The 16,996-nt window shown below is 50.7% G+C and overlaps 1 protein-coding gene across 1 annotated transcript; it reads left to right on the top strand.

Annotated features, from left to right (window-relative positions):
- Positions 1-1,042: 1,042 nt before the first annotated feature.
- Positions 1,043-12,028, top strand: LOC141975595 (sperm acrosome membrane-associated protein 3-like). The gene is made up of 5 exons (XM_074936085.1): positions 1,043-1,536; positions 10,095-10,329; positions 10,678-10,836; positions 11,156-11,234; positions 11,953-12,028. The coding sequence occupies exons 2-5, from the start codon at positions 10,191-10,193 to the stop codon at positions 12,026-12,028; spliced, it is 453 nt and encodes a 150-aa protein (XP_074792186.1). The 5' UTR covers positions 1,043-1,536; positions 10,095-10,190.
- Positions 12,029-16,996: the final 4,968 nt, after the last annotated feature.

Raw genomic sequence — 16,996 nt, 5'->3', positions numbered from 1 at the left:
CCATTGTTCTGGGGGCTGTCAGTCTCAGGGTCCTGATTTCCCATTGACCCTTCCCCCTTTTTAGTACTGGGAGCTAGCAACTAAAACAACCCCACTGAATGTTAGTAAGGGGGCAACAGTCCCCTTACACTTATATACCCATAAGGGCGTGGCCGACCTTCTAGGACGTTGGAGGAAAATATAGTTCTCAGAAAGTCTGGAAGATTCCATGAGGTTCTACAAAGGTCCAGAACATTCTCAAAGGTGACTCCACATATGGAATACCTGAGACATTTTACTTCAAACATTCTATTTTCCCTTTTGTCACTAACAAAAACAGCCCCCTGAGCCCCCTGCCAAGAGTGCAAAATCTCTGTCACAGCTTCCCCTTTCGGAAAAGGGCCAGCAAGGGGTCTGGACCAGTAGCCTGGGAAAGCCTGCAGGTTGTGCCATGTCTGCTACTATGTCTGGTCATTTCAAATTTCATCTATTCATATAATAAATCAGCTTATAACAAGCTGGCACATCATTCATAAACCAGCTGGTTGACAACTACCCCATATACACATGTTCGTTTTAGACCCTGCAGAGAGGATTTGCAGCAGAGGTCTCCCATGCCCCCCTTATACCTGTCACCCCAAAAACCTTTGGATGTGAACCTGAGACCTATTCCTCCCACCCGGTGCCTAGGGATGGTGACTTTGTTCCTTAAGGCATCAGCAGCCCTGGTGCTGCCCTGGAGTTCACTGTCTTGGGGCATTATGGGAATTAACTCCTTCATCAATGGGGGACCTGGCAAGGCCTGGCTCTGAACCATGCACACTGCTTGAAACCACGGAGGGAGCCCAACCTCTGGTAAGGGACCCTCTCTCACAGCCAAAGCCCCTACTCTGCTCCATCTCCTCTCAGGTCAGGGCCTCGGGATCCTGTGGCATCCTCCCAGGTTCTCTGGGTACAGGGAGTAGTGGATTGACCTGATTGGCTGCTAGCCTGCAGGGGGCGGGCATTAGGGTGTCTGTGTGTTTGCGTCAGGGAAGCCTGGCTGTTTAAAAATAGCCAGAGCCTCGCGAACCAGCTGAGCGGCAGCGAACCAGCTGAGCAGCGGGGAGAGCAGAGCAGCTCACAGCAGGAGTTTGCCTGGGAGTTCGCCTGGAGTGAGCCCAGTGAGGCTTACATCTTGCAAACGTCTCTGAGGAAGCTCATAGTAGGTAGGTGATATGGAAGGGGGGGGGTTCAGCTGTTGTGACCTGCACTGGATGTGCCATGTTTGTCTTTCTTCCACAGGACAGAAGCGACTTTGTCTGTACAAAGTGCAAGCTGGTCTCCATATTGGAAGAGAAGATTGAAGGTCTGGAGCAACAGATAACGACCCTGCGTTGTATACGAGAAACTGAGGATTTTCTGGACAAAACTCAGGATAGGCTTCTAGGGGCACAAAGCTCTAAAGATATAGAGCAGGTTGCACAGAGGAGCCAAGAGGCCAGTGAAGAAGCTTGGCAACATGTGACCTCCAGAAGAGGTAAGCAGAATGTCCGGGTTCCAGTAACACAGACACAGGTAACTAACCGCTTTCATGTTCTCTCCACAGGTACCATTGCGGAGAGTGGACCAGATGATATGTCTGGGGGGAGAAAGCAGAAGGAGACTCCGCTGGTTGGAAGGCATGAGATGCGATGTCCTGAGGTTGGGGGTTCCACGACCACCACTCCCAAGAGGAGAAGGCGGGTGGTGGTGGTCGGGGACTCTCTCCTCCGGGGGACTGAGTCATCTATCTGCCGCCCTGACCGGGAAAACCGAGAAGTCTGCTGCTTGCCAGGGGCTAAGATTCGCGATGTGACGGAGAGACTGCCGAGACTCATCAAGCCCTCGGATCGCTACCCCTTCCTGCTTCTCCACGTGGGCACCAATGATACTGCCAAGAATGACCTTGAGCGGATCACTGCAGACTACGTGGCTCTGGGAAGAAGGATAAAGGAGTTGGAGGTGCAAGTGGTCTTCTCGTCCATCCTCCCCGTGGAAGGAAAAGGCCTGGGTAGGGACCGTCGAATCGTGGAAGTCAACGAATGGCTACGCAGGTGGTGTCGGAGAGAAGGCTTTGGATTCTTTGACCATGGGATGGTGTTCCATGAAGGAGGAGTGCTGGGCAGAGACGGGCTCCATCTTACGAAGAGAGGGAAGAGCATCTTTGCCAGCAGGCTGGCTAACCTAGTGAGGAGGGCTTTAAACTAGGTTCACTGGGGGAAGGAGACCAAAGCCCTGAGGTAAGTGGGAAAGCGGGATACCGGGAGGAAGCACAGGCAGGAATGTCTGTGAGGGGAGGGCTCCTGCCTCATACTGGGAATGAGGGGCGATCAACAGGTTATCTCAAGTGCTTATATACAAATGCACAAAGCCTTGGAAACAAGCAGGGAGAACTGGAGGTCCTGGTGATGTCAAGGAACTATGATGTGATTGGAATAACAGAGACCTGGTGGGATAACTCACATGACTGGAGTACAGTCATGGATGGTTATAAACTGTTCAGGAAGGACAGGCAGGGCAGAAAAGGTGGGGGAGTAGCACTGTATGTAAGGGAGCAGTATGACTGCTCAGAGCTCCAGTACGAAACTGTGGAAAAACCTGAGTGTCTCTGGATTAAGTTTAGAAGTGTGTGCAACAAGAGTGATGTAGTGGTGGGAGTCTGCTATAGACCACCGGACCAGGGGGATGAGGTGGATGAGGCTTTCTTCCGGCAACTCACGGAAGCTACTAGATCGCATGCCCTGATTCTCATGGGTGACTTTAATTTTCCTGATATCTGCTGGGAGAGCAATACAGCGGTGCATAGACAATCCAGGAAGTTTTTGGAAAGCGTAGGGGACAATTTCCTGGCGCAAGTGCTAGGGGAGCCAACTAGGGGGGGCGCTTTTCTTGACCTGCTGCTCACAAACCGGGTAGAATTAGTGGGGGAAGCAAAAGTGGATGGGAATCTGGGAGGCTGTGACTATGAGTTGGTTGAGTTCAGGATCCTGACGCAGGGAAGAAAGGTAAGCAGCAGGATACGGACCCTGGACTTCAGGAAAGCAGACTTCGACTCCCTCAGGGAACAGATGGCCAGGATCCCCTGGGGGACTAACATGAAGGGGAAGGGAGTCCAGGAGAGCTGGCTGTATTTCAAGGAATCCCTGTTGAGGTTACAGGGACAAACCATCCCGATGAGTCGAAAGAATAGTAAACATGGCAGGCGACCAGCTTGGCTTAATGGTGAAATCCTAGCGGATCTTAAACATAAAAAAGAAGCTTACAAGAAGTGGAAGGTTGGACATATGACCAGGGAAGAGTATAAAAATATTGCTTGGGCATGTAGGAAAGATATCAGGAGGGCCAAATCGCACCTGGAGCTGCAGCTAGCAAGAGATGTCAAGAGTAACAAGAAGGGTTTCTTCAGGTATGTTGGCAACAAGAAGAAAGCCAAGGAAAGTGTGGGCCCCTTACTGAATGAGGGAGGCAACCTAGTGACAGAGGATGTGGAAAAAGCTAATGTACTCAATGCTTTTTTTGCCTCTGTTTTCACTAACAAGGTCAGCTCCCAGACTGCTGCGCTGGGCATCACAAAATGGGGAAGAGATGGCCAGCCCTCTGTGGAGATAGAGGTGGTTAGGGACTATTTAGAAAAGCTGGACGTGCACAAGTCCATGGGGCCGGACGAGTTGCATCCGAGAGTGCTGAAGGAATTGGCGGCTGTGATTGCAGAGCCCTTGGCCATTATCTTTGAAAACTCGTGGCGAACGGGGGAAGTCCCGGATGACTGGAAAAAGGCTAATGTAGTGCCAATCTTTAAAAAAGGGAAGAAGGAGGATCCTGGGAACTACAGGCCAGTCAGCCTCACCTCAGTCCCTGGAAAAATCATGGAGCAGGTCCTCAAAGAATCAATCCTGAAGCACTTACATGAGAGGAGAGTGATCAGGAACAGTCAGCATGGATTCACCAAGGGAAGGTCATGCCTGACTAATCTAATCACCTTTTATGATGAGATTACTGGTTCTGTGGATGAAGGGAAAGCAGTGGATGTATTGTTTCTTGACTTTAGCAAAGCTTTTGACACGGTCTCCCACAGTATTCTTGTCAGCAAGTTAAGGAAGTATGGGCTGGATGAATGCACTATAAGGTGGGTAGAAAGCTGGCTAGATTGTCGGGCTCAACGGGTAGTGATCAATGGCTCCATGTCTAGTTGGCAGCCGGTGTCAAGTGGAGTGCCCCAGGGGTCGGTCTTGGGGCCGGTTTTGTTCAATATCTTCATAAATGATCTGGAGGATGGTGTGGATTGCACTCTCAGCAAATTTGCGGATGATACTAAACTGGGAGGAGTGGTAGATACGCTGGAGGGGAGGGATAGGATACAGAAGGACCTAGACAAATTGGAGGATTGGGCCAAAAGAAATCTGATGAGGTTCAATAAGGATAAGTGCAGGGTCCTACACTTAGGATGGAAGAATCCGATGCACTGCTACAGACTAGGGACCGAATGGCTAGGCAGCAGTTCTGTGGAAAAGGACCTAGGGGTGACAGTGGACGAGAAGCTGGATATGAGTCAGCAGTGTGCCCTTGTTGCCAAGAAGGCCAATGGCATTTTGGGATGTATAAGTAGGGGCATAGCGAGCAGATCGAGGGACGTGATCGTTCCCCTCTATTCGACACTGGTGAGGCCTCATCTGGAGTACTGTGTCCAGTTTTGGGCCCCACACTACAAGAAGGATGTGGATAAATTGGAGAGAGTCCAGCGAAGGGCAACAAAAATGATTAGGGGTCTAGAGCACATGACTTATGAGGAGAGGCTGAGGGAGCTGGGATTGTTTAGTCTGCAGAAGAGAAGAATGAGGGGGGATTTGATAGCTGCTTTCAACTACCTGAAAGGGGGTTCCAAAGAGGATGGCTCTAGACTGTTCTCAATGGTAGCAGATGACAGAACGAGGAGTAATGGTCTCAAGTTGCAATGGGGGAGGTTTAGATTGGATATTAGGAAAAACTTTTTCACTAAGAGGGTGGTGAAACACTGGAATGCGTTACCTAGGGAGGTGGTAGAATCTCCTTCCTTAGAGGTTTTTAAGGTCAGGCTTGACAAAGCCCTGGCTGGGATGATTTAACTGGGAATTGGTCCTGCTTCGAGCAGGGGGTTGGACTAGATGACCTTCTGGGGTCCCTTCCAACCCTCATATTCTATGATTCTATGACCTCCCCACCCTCCCGCTGGGTTAACCTTTGTTCCCACATGCTGAGGTGAGATGAAGATTTCTCCCTCTTCCATCCTGTTCAAGGTCATTCGGATTCTCACAGACCATCTCTGCATGGGATGGGGAAGGCTGCTTCCTTCCCTGAGGGCTTTTGGGGTGTGTCTGCCTCAACTATCGGAGGGGTAGCCATGTTAGTCTGTATCCACAAAAACAATGAGGAGTTCGGTGGCAATTTAAAGACTAAGATTTATTTGGGCATAAGCTTTCGTGGGTAAAAACCCCACTTCTTCAGATGCAACTGCCTCAACTCTTGCTTCTGAAGGGTTTTGTCTGGAGAGAATCCCTCAGGGGTTGTCACTGCCTCCCCCTCCCAATAGACACGCTGCTCCACTAGAGCGAATGCCATCACTAGCTGTGGTGGGACAGCCACGGCAGAGGGGCCTGGCTCAATCTTTTCTCTCCAATAAAATGCTCCAATCTGGAGAGTCTGGGAGCATAACAAAGGCAAGGCAAACTTGGCTTCACAACGGAAAGTGTTTGGCAGTCTTCCCTCTGGAGGCTGTGGAATGCAGCTCCATCCCAAGGAGGTCAGTGTGGAGTGAACACCATCACGTCACTGCTAAAAGCAGAACTTCCTACTTGGCAAGCCAGTACAAACACCTTGGGCTAGTGAAAGCTGTCTGTCTCAGAGGCAACTAGCCACAGGTTCAAATCCTAGCCACATGCACAGATAGCTACTTGAGCTAGAGAAGCAGCACTTTTATCTGATAGTGGTACACGGGTATTGAAGTCCTCAAACGGACCAGGCGTCAGCATTTGAATCCCATAATGATATTTACTGCGTAACAGAAAGTGCTCCCTGCCCTGCTGCAGCAAAAATGGAAGCTGGGATCCAGACTTCCAAACAAGATAGGAAACAAAGGGTAGGACTAAATGGTGAGTTTTCAGAATGGAGGGAGGTAAATAGCCAGGTTCCCCTATGGACCTGCACTGCACCAGTGCTGTTCGACATATTCAGCAATGCTCTAGAAAAGGGGATAAACAGCAAGGTAGTGAAATTTGTGGACAATACAACATTTACTCAAGATAGTTAAGTTCAAAGCTGACTGGGAAGAGTTACAAAGGAATCTCACTAAATTGCGCAACAAAATGGCAGATGAAATGCAATGTAAATAAATGCAAAATGATACACATTGGAAAACACAGTCCCAACTATACATACAAACTGATGGGTCTAAATTAGCTGTACTGGAATGTGAAAGAGCACATCAACGTCCTGTTCCACATCTAGGCGTGCATGCATCCCTAACCCTCCTTGCCCCAAGAGTCCGCACTGAACAACTTCCTTCCCAAAATAAAAGCTGCTGACTGGGAACCTCCGCTGGTGTTTGTCCTTCCCCAAGCACCGGCCGCTGTGACTGGCTACCTTCCTCCTGGCTTGAGAACAGCTCCTGGCTGCGTGCATCTAGGGATGCCGGGGTGTCTCCCTCTTCCTCAGCACCCTCGCTCCTGCTTTCCTCCTCCTCCTCCTGCCTTGTTGAACTGGGCTCTGAAGTGTCCAGGGTGGTCCTCGGAGTGGAGGTGGGGTTGCCCCCAAATATATTGCATCCAGCTCTTTGTAGAAATGGCAGGTCGTGGGGACAGCACTGGAGCGGCGGTTTGCCTCGCAGGCTTTGTGGTAGGCATTCTATAGCTCCTTCACTTTAACCCTGCACTGCAGTGCATCCCGGTCATGGCTCCTTTCCATCATGTCCCTTGATATCTGCCCGAAGGTATCGTAATTCCTATTGCTAGAGCGCAGCTGGGCCTGGACAGCTTCCTCCACCCAAACACTGATGAGGTCCAGCACCTCACCATTGCTCCATACTGGGGATCACGTGGTGTGTGGAGGCATGGTCACCTGGAAAGATTCGCTGAGAGCAAACAGGAAGGGAATTTTCAAAATTCCCAGAGAATTTAAAGGGTGGGTCTGATGGTTGGTTACCTGAGGGCAGGGCAGTAGAGTTCGAAGTGATGACCAGAGTGGCTAGAACAGGCACTGTGGGACACTTCTGGAGGCCGATCAGAGCGCATTAACAGACTAGGGCATCCACACTGGCGCCGCGGCGCTCCACCGTGGGCTCATCAAACGTTATTCCACTTGCCGAGGTGGATTACCAGGAGTGCTCCAGCTGCGGAGTCCGGGTGCTCTACATGCCTTGCCAGTGTGGATGCATTGTGAGTTAGGGCACCTGGGGCTGCTTTAATGCGCTCTAACTCGCAAGTGTAGCCATGCCCTCAGTTTCCTCTGTGTGTGTCTCAGTTTCCCCTGTGTGTGGCATTGTTATTTAGGTGGTGGAAAAGTGATGTTTCCTCTCAGGGGTGGTGAAGAGACATAGATATGTGTGTCACCTAGCTGTCTGAGTCTCAATCCCCATATCAGTGGAGCATCTGAGAAGACAATGGCAAATTCAATTGCCTGGACACTGATAGCTAGCAATCAATGATCCAGAGACAGATAGACTTCCCTGCCTCTCAGCAGTGGGGCTGAGCCACATCTCCCCAGCTAGGGAACAAAGGACTGGAGAGGTGTGAGGTAGGTAATAAGAGTTGGCTGCTGGAGGGATTCGGACCAAGGAGGTCAGATGGACAGAGAGACAGAGCTTGAACGATGGGGTTCACTACAACTTGGCTGGGCTTTGCGCTAACCAGAGTAGATTATGCTTTAACCTTCATTCCTACGGGCTAACCTAAGGATTGCCTGTGCTGTATTCCAGATGACTAATAAACTCGACTCTTCTGACAAGGCTGTGTGAGCATCACTGCAAATGCTTGGCAAGGTGCCTTAGTCCTTGAAATGTGTAAGTCTTCATCAGGGGTCTATCTCAGTTGGACTTGCTGAACAGGACTCATGGGCTGCAGGCCCAGAGGCTGGTCTAAGAAGGCAGTTAAGCTGCGTGGCTTCCCCTGGGGGAAGTGTGAGACCCTTTGGGGGTCTGGCACACTGAATGGGTTCCTCCTAGAGACTGTTCCAAAGTTGGGGCCACAGCACTGATTGTGTGGATCCATGACAAAAGTTTTCAGAGGAACACCACTATTGTCTTTCATCAGAAAGGTCCGGATTTGTTCAGTGTTTCCTCAGAGTGATGGAAGTTGGTTCGGGTTGAAAAGCTGATGGACCCAACACCCAATCTATGAGTTGCTCACCAGCTGCATTATTTCTACTATAGCCCCATTGTAAGTGGTGGCTATTAAGGTAACCACTGTATGCAGCAGGGTGGGAAAAAGACAGAAGTGAAAGCTTTGGCCATTCATTATTTGGAGGTTTGTTATGGTCAGTTGGCCGACTCTTATTGCAGCAACAGAGACACAATGGTCTTGTATTATTCCAGAACTGAAATATCTTTAAAATCATGACTGATGTACAAGGCGAGTCCAGTGAACCATTTTAGAACATTGCACGGCAGATGCTGTCATCTCATACACCTTTGGAAGATGCGAGTCAACACACAATGTGACTGTTGACACCAGTCACAAATTATGGACCACACTGTAAATCACTGCTCATTTTGATTGTTTGCTACTGGCATATCAGATTTACATCAAGCCATTTCCGAAGCTGCCCACTGGCTCACTAATCTGGACTAGGTTATTTGAATATCTCTAATCACCTTTCTTGCCATACGACAGATGAATACATTCTCAGAGAAGGGTGTAAGCTTGCTGTGTGAACCACAAAGCTGAGCATTCCAAGTGTTTCCTAATATCCAACCTAGACCTCCCCCACTGCAGCTTGAGACCATTGCTCCTCGTTCTGTCATCTGCCACCACTGAGAACAGCCTACCTCCATCCTCTGTAACCCCACTTCAGGTAGTTGAAGGCTGCTATCAAATCCCACGTCACTCTTCTCTTCTGCAAACTAAATAAGCCCAGTTCCCTCAGCCTCTCCTCATAAGTCATGTGCCCCAGTCCCCCTAATAATTTTCGTTGCCCTCTGCTGGACTCTCTCCAATTTGTCCATATCCTTTCTGTAGTGGGGGGCCCAAAACTGGACACAATACTCCAGCTGTGGCCTCATCAGTGCCGAATAGAGGGGAATAATCACTTCCCTCGATCTGCTGGCAATGTTCCTACTAATGCAGCCCAATATGCTATTAGCCTTCTTGGCAACAAGGGCGCACTGTTGACTCATTTCCAGCTTCTCGTCCACTGTAATCCCCAGGTACTTTTCTATTGTTTTTCTTTCTGTTTGTTGCACCCTAGAAGTGATATGAATTGTCTGTCACCACAAGGAGAAAGATAGACTGTAACTTAGAACTTTTGGTGTAGCTGTACTTGATCAGCTTTAACACAGTAGACCAATACTCCCCGGCTCCACCCCCGAAGCTGGGGCTAGAACTATACTTTTATCTTGGAGCTCACAGTAAGGGTACACTTTGTAGGCCCAGTAGTGACAACAGACCCATGCCTCAGACAGGGAAGGTTCTAGAAGCGGTGAAGCCATGACATCACAAGCTCCCAGGGGGTTCTGGAACACTAGCCCTGACTTTGGCACTCAGGAGGAATCTGGGACTTGCTGCTGCTCTACACTCCACAGGCCCAGTGAGCAGCTATCTGGAACGGGATCCAAGAATCCAGGCAGGGGCCAAAACCCACAGTTCCTATTCCAGCTAGGCCCACAAAGGGGGAAGGACAGCCATCAGCACCCCTGCAGCCCTGACAACACTCCATGATCCCCGGGGCTGTCAGCTTCCACGCTGTGCTAGCCCCCGGGCCCTCTTGGCTGGCCTAGCCATGGCGCCTAGTCTGAGGGCTGCCCAGCAGAGCGGGCAGACAGGCTCCAGGCTCTCATTACTATGGTTGCCCTGCTGACGGTAAGGTCCCACAACAGGCACTAACCCAACGGCTTGCCTCCTCCTTCACAGTGCACCTTGTGTAAGCAGCTTGTGCTGGGCCTGGGGCCCCAGCTGTGCTCAGACGTCACCTAGAGTGCAGCCTCCAGCTCCGGCCACGCTGCAGGAATGGCAGCTCTCGCACTCCTGTCCATCGTGGCCTGCCTCCTTGTGGGGAACATGGGAAAGATCTTCCGGCGCTGCGAGCTGGCCCAGGTGCTGCACCAGGCAGGGATGGATGGGTTCCGAGGCTACAGCCTGGCTGACTGTGAGTGATCTCCTGGCCTCCTCATGAGGCTATACATATATTTCCTTCCCCTCCCCATGGGGCTCAGTGTGTATCCCTCCCCCTGCCCTCCCCATGGGGCTCGGTGCGTATCCCTTCCATTAGGGATCTGTGCGTATCCCTCCCCCTAGGGTGACCAGACAACAAGTGTGAAAAATGGGGACCAGGTCGGGGTAATAGGCGCCTAAATAAGACAAAGCCCCAAATGTTGGGACTGTCCCTATAAAATTGGAACATCTCGTCACCCTACTCCCCCGGCCCCATCCTGCATGGGGCTCTGTGCATATCCCTCCCCCCGCCCTCCCTGTATATTACTAAATCCTGCACCAGGGCTGTGCATGGCGTTCCATGAAAGCCGGTTCAAGACGGACACCGTGGATCATGAAGCTGACGGCAGCACTGACAACGGCATCTTCCAGATCAACAGCCGCCAGTGGTGCGATGACTATAAGAGCTCCGCCCGGAACCTCTGTCACATGCACTGCAGTGGTGAGTAACTCCTTTCCGGCCCGGTGCTGACCCCTAGGCCATGGCTCAGTGCTAGAGACCTGTGTGGCAGGGAGCAGGGTGGGGCCCTGTAGGGGGCAAGTCCTCCTGGTAGTCAGGGGAACCAACGTCAGGCCCAAGACATTTTGGAATGGCAAAGGAAGGCCACCCTTGCCTTCAGTGGACAGCAGAGGGCAGCACAATGGGGGCTGGGTTGGTTGGCTGAAGGGTGGTGTCTCCTGCTAGGAGGACCAGGGCTCCCATTGTTGAGCTACCAAGGGTTATGCCCTATCCTCACTCTCTTCTCCTCCCCCACCACCAGATTTGCTGACCAGTAACATCAACGATGACATCGTGTGTGCCATGCAGATTGTGCAACAGCCAAGGGGACTGGGGGCCTGGTAAGGGGGAGCTGGTGGAGGGGTGTGGGTGGAGTGCCAGTGTAGCAGTGCACGGCAAAATATGCAGCACAGTGTAATGTGGCACTATACTGCGAACCCCGCTCTGCAGCATGCAACATGGAACTGCACAACACAGAGCTGCACAGCACTACACAACTCTATACAGCTTTACACAACGTACTGCTACAACATGGAACTACCTAGTAAATGCATGAAACACAATGTTATACAGCTGTATTTAGTGCAACAAGGCACTACACAGTGCAGTACACCAGACAACCCCACAAAACAATGCAGTGTAAAGAAAACATACAGTGTAGCGCAGTACTCTTTATACAACCAAACAAAAGACAAAACTCCACAGAGCACCAAGGCTGCTACCATGCTGCCCTGCCCATAGGCAGCTGCATCTCAGTGCTGGACAAGCAATCCTTGTGCAGTGTTGCTGTTCCCGAAACGCTCCACCCCGGAGGCAACTACTGCTCAGCACCCTGGGAGTTATCCCCATACATTTTCACTGTGTGGTTGTAACCTGGCTGCCCCACCCGAAAGGCAGCTGCATCTCAGAGCCTGGTGAGCAAGCCCTGCATAGCTGTTACCCAGCTGCCCCACCCAGAGGGCTGCATCTTAGTACTGGATGACCCATCCCCATGCGGCAGCACTGCTCTCAATGCCAGTTGATCTCGCTGACCTTGCTTTCTTTGTTTATCCTTCTCAGGCTGGCCTGGAGGAAACACTGTGAGGGCCATGACCTCTCACAGTGGGTGGAAGGATGCAATGTGGGAAGTAGATGAAGGAGCGCCTTGGGATGCCCTGGACCTGCTAGATGGGTGTACTGCAGTCACATTAGGCCCCTGCAGATTTAGCACCTAATTGAAATCCTCTGTGAGCAACTGCTTCTCCTTCTTAACTAGCTCCAAAGTGGGTCTTTAACTGTGGGGGAGTGTTGTCCCCCTAGTGGGATTGCACCTTAGGGCGCTGGGAGCAGGTTTTCCTGAATAAAGCTATCTGACAGTCTAATGACAAAAGGGTCACAAGTTTTATTTAGAGAAGACAATAGGATCTAGTGGGGGGGGGGGGGCTGAGAGTCAGGACTCCTAGGTTTCAGAGTAGCAGCAGAGTAGGGGTAGAACTCCTAGGTTCTATCCCTTGCTCTGGGATGGGAGTGGGGATTCTAGTGAGAAGATTGGGCGAAGGAGAGCTGAGTGTCAGGGCTCCTGGATTCTATTCCCAATTCTGGGACAGGCTGGGAGTCAGGATGCCTGGGTTGTATTCCTGACTGTGGGAATGGCTGGATGTCAGGAATCTTGAATTCTGTTCCCATTTCTGTTAATCCATCTCCTTGGAGCCTGTTTCTATCTATTGTGGCCCCCTTGTCACATTAACTCTGAAGCAGCTACTATCTACAATGAGACCTGGGGGAAGATGGAGTCCTCCTGGCCATCTCAGGGAGGGCAGGCTCATCCCCACAGAAGGGAGGGCGAAAAGTGACCCTTTGCACACAAGGAACTGTAAAATACAAAACTCAATACAATACACTTCTTGGTTTAGCATGGTGAAGGGCCCCTTTGCCTTTCCTGATCCTCCGCTGCGCCCATGTGATTGCTTCATTGTGTTTACATAAATCCCCAGTGGCTTACATGGGAAATGTTTTCAAATTCCCCAGCTAAGGCCACACACATTCCAGTGTCAGTCACTTAAACTGAGGTCAATTCATCTGTCGGACTCTATGGTGGTGGTGGTGGGGAGTGAATGGGGATAAATAGATAGCCAGGTGTTTATGGGGATAGACAGACAGATGCATATGGCAATAGAAGAACAGACAGAGAAGACAAAGCTGGGAGTGGGAGAAGATGACTAGTGGTATTTGAGGTGATCAGAGGGCAGGCAGAAGGAGTTAGTGGTGCTGGGCAGCCCCAGACCTGTGTGAACTGGTCCCATATGCTGGTCAGATTTGCCTGTGCCCTGATCCTAGCACCACTGCCTGTATGACCAGCACGTGTGCAGGGACCTATGTACCCCTCTAGCTCCAACTGGGAACAGGTTGAAGGGACAAGCCTGAGCATGTTCAGTGCTCCCCTTCTTCAGAGTGTGTTGCACAACCTGGATAGGTGGTTAAAATGCCAGAACAAACCACTCTTGGATACATTACTGCACATAGCCCTGTGGCTGGGGTTTGATTAAATAAAAATTAGCAGCGAAGCTGCAGCACTGCCAAATAGTGCAACCCCCTCCTGCTTTGGTATAAATAATTCAGTCAGCACAAAACCCAGGAGTCCTGATTCCTGCACTAAGCATTGATGAATGGGGAAACTCCACATCTCTTTGCTAGCAGGTTATTTTCCTGCATGTTACAAAGCAGCAACCAGGCAATATATTGGGCCTGAAGCCTTCAGCACCTCGGAAACTCCAACTAGTACAGAATGCGTCAGTGTGTCTCCTCAGAAACTGGCTACCATGAACACATCAAACCTGGTCTGCATTGCCTACGCTGGCTCCCTATAGAATTTAAACAAGTTCAAGGTCTCAGTCCCTGTCTTCAGCGTGCTCCACGGACTTGGCTGAGGGCATTGAAACGACTGTCTAAAAAGACTTTAGGTGAAGAAACTGATTATTTGAGTCATTATTTCCTTGGTGCAATCCCGTTCTTTTACAAAGAATGGCCACACAGGCCTGTTTCCATGAACACAGCAGAAACAAACAACAGCAGGCAGTTTCCTTATTTCGAAATCAAAGGACATGTCTACACTAGCACTTCTGTCAGTATAACTTATGTAGCTCAGGGGTGTGACAAAACACCCCCCCCCCCCCGAGCAACATAAGTTACACCGACAGAAGCACTAGTATGGACAGTGCTATGGTGGTGGGAGCGTTTCTTTCGCCTCCCTAGCTACTGCCATTTGTTGGAGGTGGTTTAATTATGTTGACAGGACAGATCTCTCCCAGTACAGCTGTGCTGCTGTAAGCTCTTTAGTGTAAACATGGCCTCTCTCCCCAAAAAGTACTGCATTCAAAAGGAAGCCCTGCCTCTTGCTTCCTGCCAGGGTCACACTCACAACTAGAGCTGGCTGAAACTTTGGGGTTTCACAAGAAAGTTTGGTATTTTGCAATTTGGTTTTGTTTCAGTTCTGGACATACCAAACACTTAAGGGTCACAGTTCTCTCCCATTTCTCACTGAGCGTTGTGTTGAAGCTTTTGAACAATTTTTTAGTTTTCTCATGTTACGGGGGTCAGAAGGATTTCTATAAACAGCTGAGTTTTCTCACCGTATGTTTCTCCTGCAGCTTTTGTGCTAAATTCAGTTGAGATTTTGGTTGTTAGGATCCAGTAAATATCTGTAGTGGCAAACGTGTTGGCAGTAACTGGAGAAAACTCGTGTTTTCTGTGTGTTACACAGTGATTCTAACAGGTTTGAAATTACCTTGGTGCGTAGAATCTGGCAGTCATTTCGGTTATTTGCCAGCCTCTTCAGAGTTTCTGCTTTAGAACCAACAAACTCAGCATGATCTAAGACAGTGATTCTCAATCGGGGGTCTGTGGCGGCCCCGACGCTCCCTGCAGGGCTGAAGCTGGAAGCCGTGGGACTGAAACCTGGAGCCCATGCAGGGCTAAAGCTGGGAGCTGTGGGGCTGAAACCTGGAGCCCCAGTGCTCTCAGCGGGGCAAAAGCTCTGAGCCCAAGGGTGGAGTTGAAGGGGTAGGGGGAAGGGAAGGGAAGGGGTCGGAGGCGGGCAGGGGTGCAGGAACAATTTCTATAGTGGGGGTGCTGAGAGCCATTGAACCAAATTGTAAACCATGTATAGAATGGAATCCACTTCAACACCTAGTTCCAGCACCTGTGGAGGCAGGAAGTCAAAGCCGGGCAGTGTGGGGCAGCTGCTGCTCTGGATGGTGCCATGGAGCAGGCAGCAGCGGTGGTCCCGTCTCCTGCTGCTGCCTGGGATTGCAGCTGCTCCTAAGCTCCCAGCCCACTTTGACTGCTCATGCAGTCAGTAAGAGCCCCCCAGGCAGGGGGATCCAGCTCAGAGGATGCAGAGTCCTTGGGGAGCAGTGATGACAGGGGGGCCCTCCCAAGCTACCCCCTCCCTGCACTCTGAGCTACCCCTCTGCCCACACACAGCCCCTAGCTAATCCGTCTCTGCACCCTGAGCTACCCCTCTGCTCGCACGCAGCCCCTAGCTACCCCCTCCCTGCACCCTGAGCTACCCCTCTGCTCGCACGCAGCCCCTAGCTACCCCCTCCCTGCACCCTGAACTACCCCTCTGCCCGCATGCAGCCCCTAGATACCCCCTCCCTGCACCCTGAGCTACCCCTCTGCCCGCATGCAGCCCCTAGATACCCCCTCCCTGCACCCTGAGCTACCCCTCTGCTTGCACGCAGCCCCTAGCTATCCCCTCCCTGCACCCTGAGCTACCCCTCTGCCCGCATGCAGCCCCTAGCTATCCCCTCTCTGCACACAGCCCCTAGCTCCCCGGCGCATGCATCCTGAGCAACTTTCAAATTTTTTGAGCTGAGCCCCACCCCTTGAGTTATAATTTTTCATTGCTCCACCACGACCCAGACAGATGAGTTAGGGGGTGGAGGTTGCGCTCCCTCTCTGGACCCTGCCATGTGGAGATGGCCTGAGCCCCACCAGCCCCTGCCCCCCAAATAAAGAAGTTAAACTACGCCTATGCCTGAGGTCCCCTCCTGCCCTGGAGTCCCAAGTCCCCTCCGCCCAGATCCTGCAGTTTTTATAGCATGTTTAGGGGAATCTTCAGAAAGAAAAAGGTGGAGAACCCGTGATCAAGGAGATGCATTAGCCCAGGCTACACGTTATTTACATGACAGGTAGCAAAGTACAAGCTCATCCATTGATGTGGCACAACAGGGGTAAGTAAGCAGCAGTTGTCTCTGCACTCTTCTCGCACTGTGTAAAACAAAGCCTTCAACTTGTTTGCATGCTTGAAAATGGCCCCGAATCCAATGATGCAAGATTTCAGGTCTTTCATTTCTTCTTGGTGGTGTTGGCCCTGCTTTGAGCAGGGGGTTGGACTAGATGACCTCCTGAGGTCTCTTCCAACCCTGATATTCTATGATTCTGTAGCAGTAGCTGCTGACAGCGCAATGTTAATCAGATCAGCAGGACAGGTATTATGTAGCAGCTCCGTTTTCCGATTGAGTTTAATCTCCATGCCCACTTAGCTATGTAGGAAGCAGAATCTGTTAGTTGTGGCCACATTTTCCAAGTTTATTGGTACATCGTGTGACCCGGTGTGCCTAGGGTAGCCCTCACTGGAAATGCCAAGGTCAGGGCAACCTGCAAAAGGGAGAGCAGACATTCCCAAGACTGGTGGTTAACACTAAAGTTAAACTCTTCAACCAGTCACAAACTGTGCTTCTGATCCCCCACATTGGTTATCAAGAAGCAAAAAAAGAAACCACACAGCCCCCTTTATTGCATTACAGTTCTCTGGCTCCCAATCAGGACCTAGGTGCAGTAAGGTGAGGAGTTACTTAAAAACTCTTCTCACTACAAAATTTTCTTCTGAACCCCACAGGGCCAGCCACATTGCCCGGTGAGTATTAGGTTGGATCTTGCCCAAAATACCACGTTGCCAGCCAATCCTTTAGTATCTAAAATTAAAGGTTTATTAAAATTAAAGAAAAAAGAAAGAACAAGAAGAGAGTGGTTAAATAGTAAAGCAGTCACATACATACAAAGACTTCAAAGTCCGTATGTCAGGTTCTTAGCAGTATTGGTGAATTTGCTGTCTTGAAAG

The sequence above is a fragment of the Natator depressus genome, chromosome 21, assembly GCF_965152275.1.
Source record: "Natator depressus isolate rNatDep1 chromosome 21, rNatDep2.hap1, whole genome shotgun sequence".
Lineage (NCBI taxonomy): Eukaryota > Metazoa > Chordata > Testudines > Cheloniidae > Natator > Natator depressus.
Note: the sequence above shows the minus strand (reverse complement) of the source record. Positions and strands in the feature narration are given on the sequence as shown.

Coding starts and splice junctions, on each gene's coding strand:
- LOC141975595 (XM_074936085.1), top strand. CDS start 10,191: ATGGCAGCTCTCGCACTCCTGTCCATCGTGGCCTGCCTCCTTGTGGGG. Junction 10,330..10,677: donor AGGCTACAGCCTGGCTGACT/GTGAGTGATCTC, acceptor ATCCTGCACCAG/GGCTGTGCATGGCGTTCCAT. Junction 10,837..11,155: donor CTGTCACATGCACTGCAGTG/GTGAGTAACTCC, acceptor CCCCACCACCAG/ATTTGCTGACCAGTAACATC.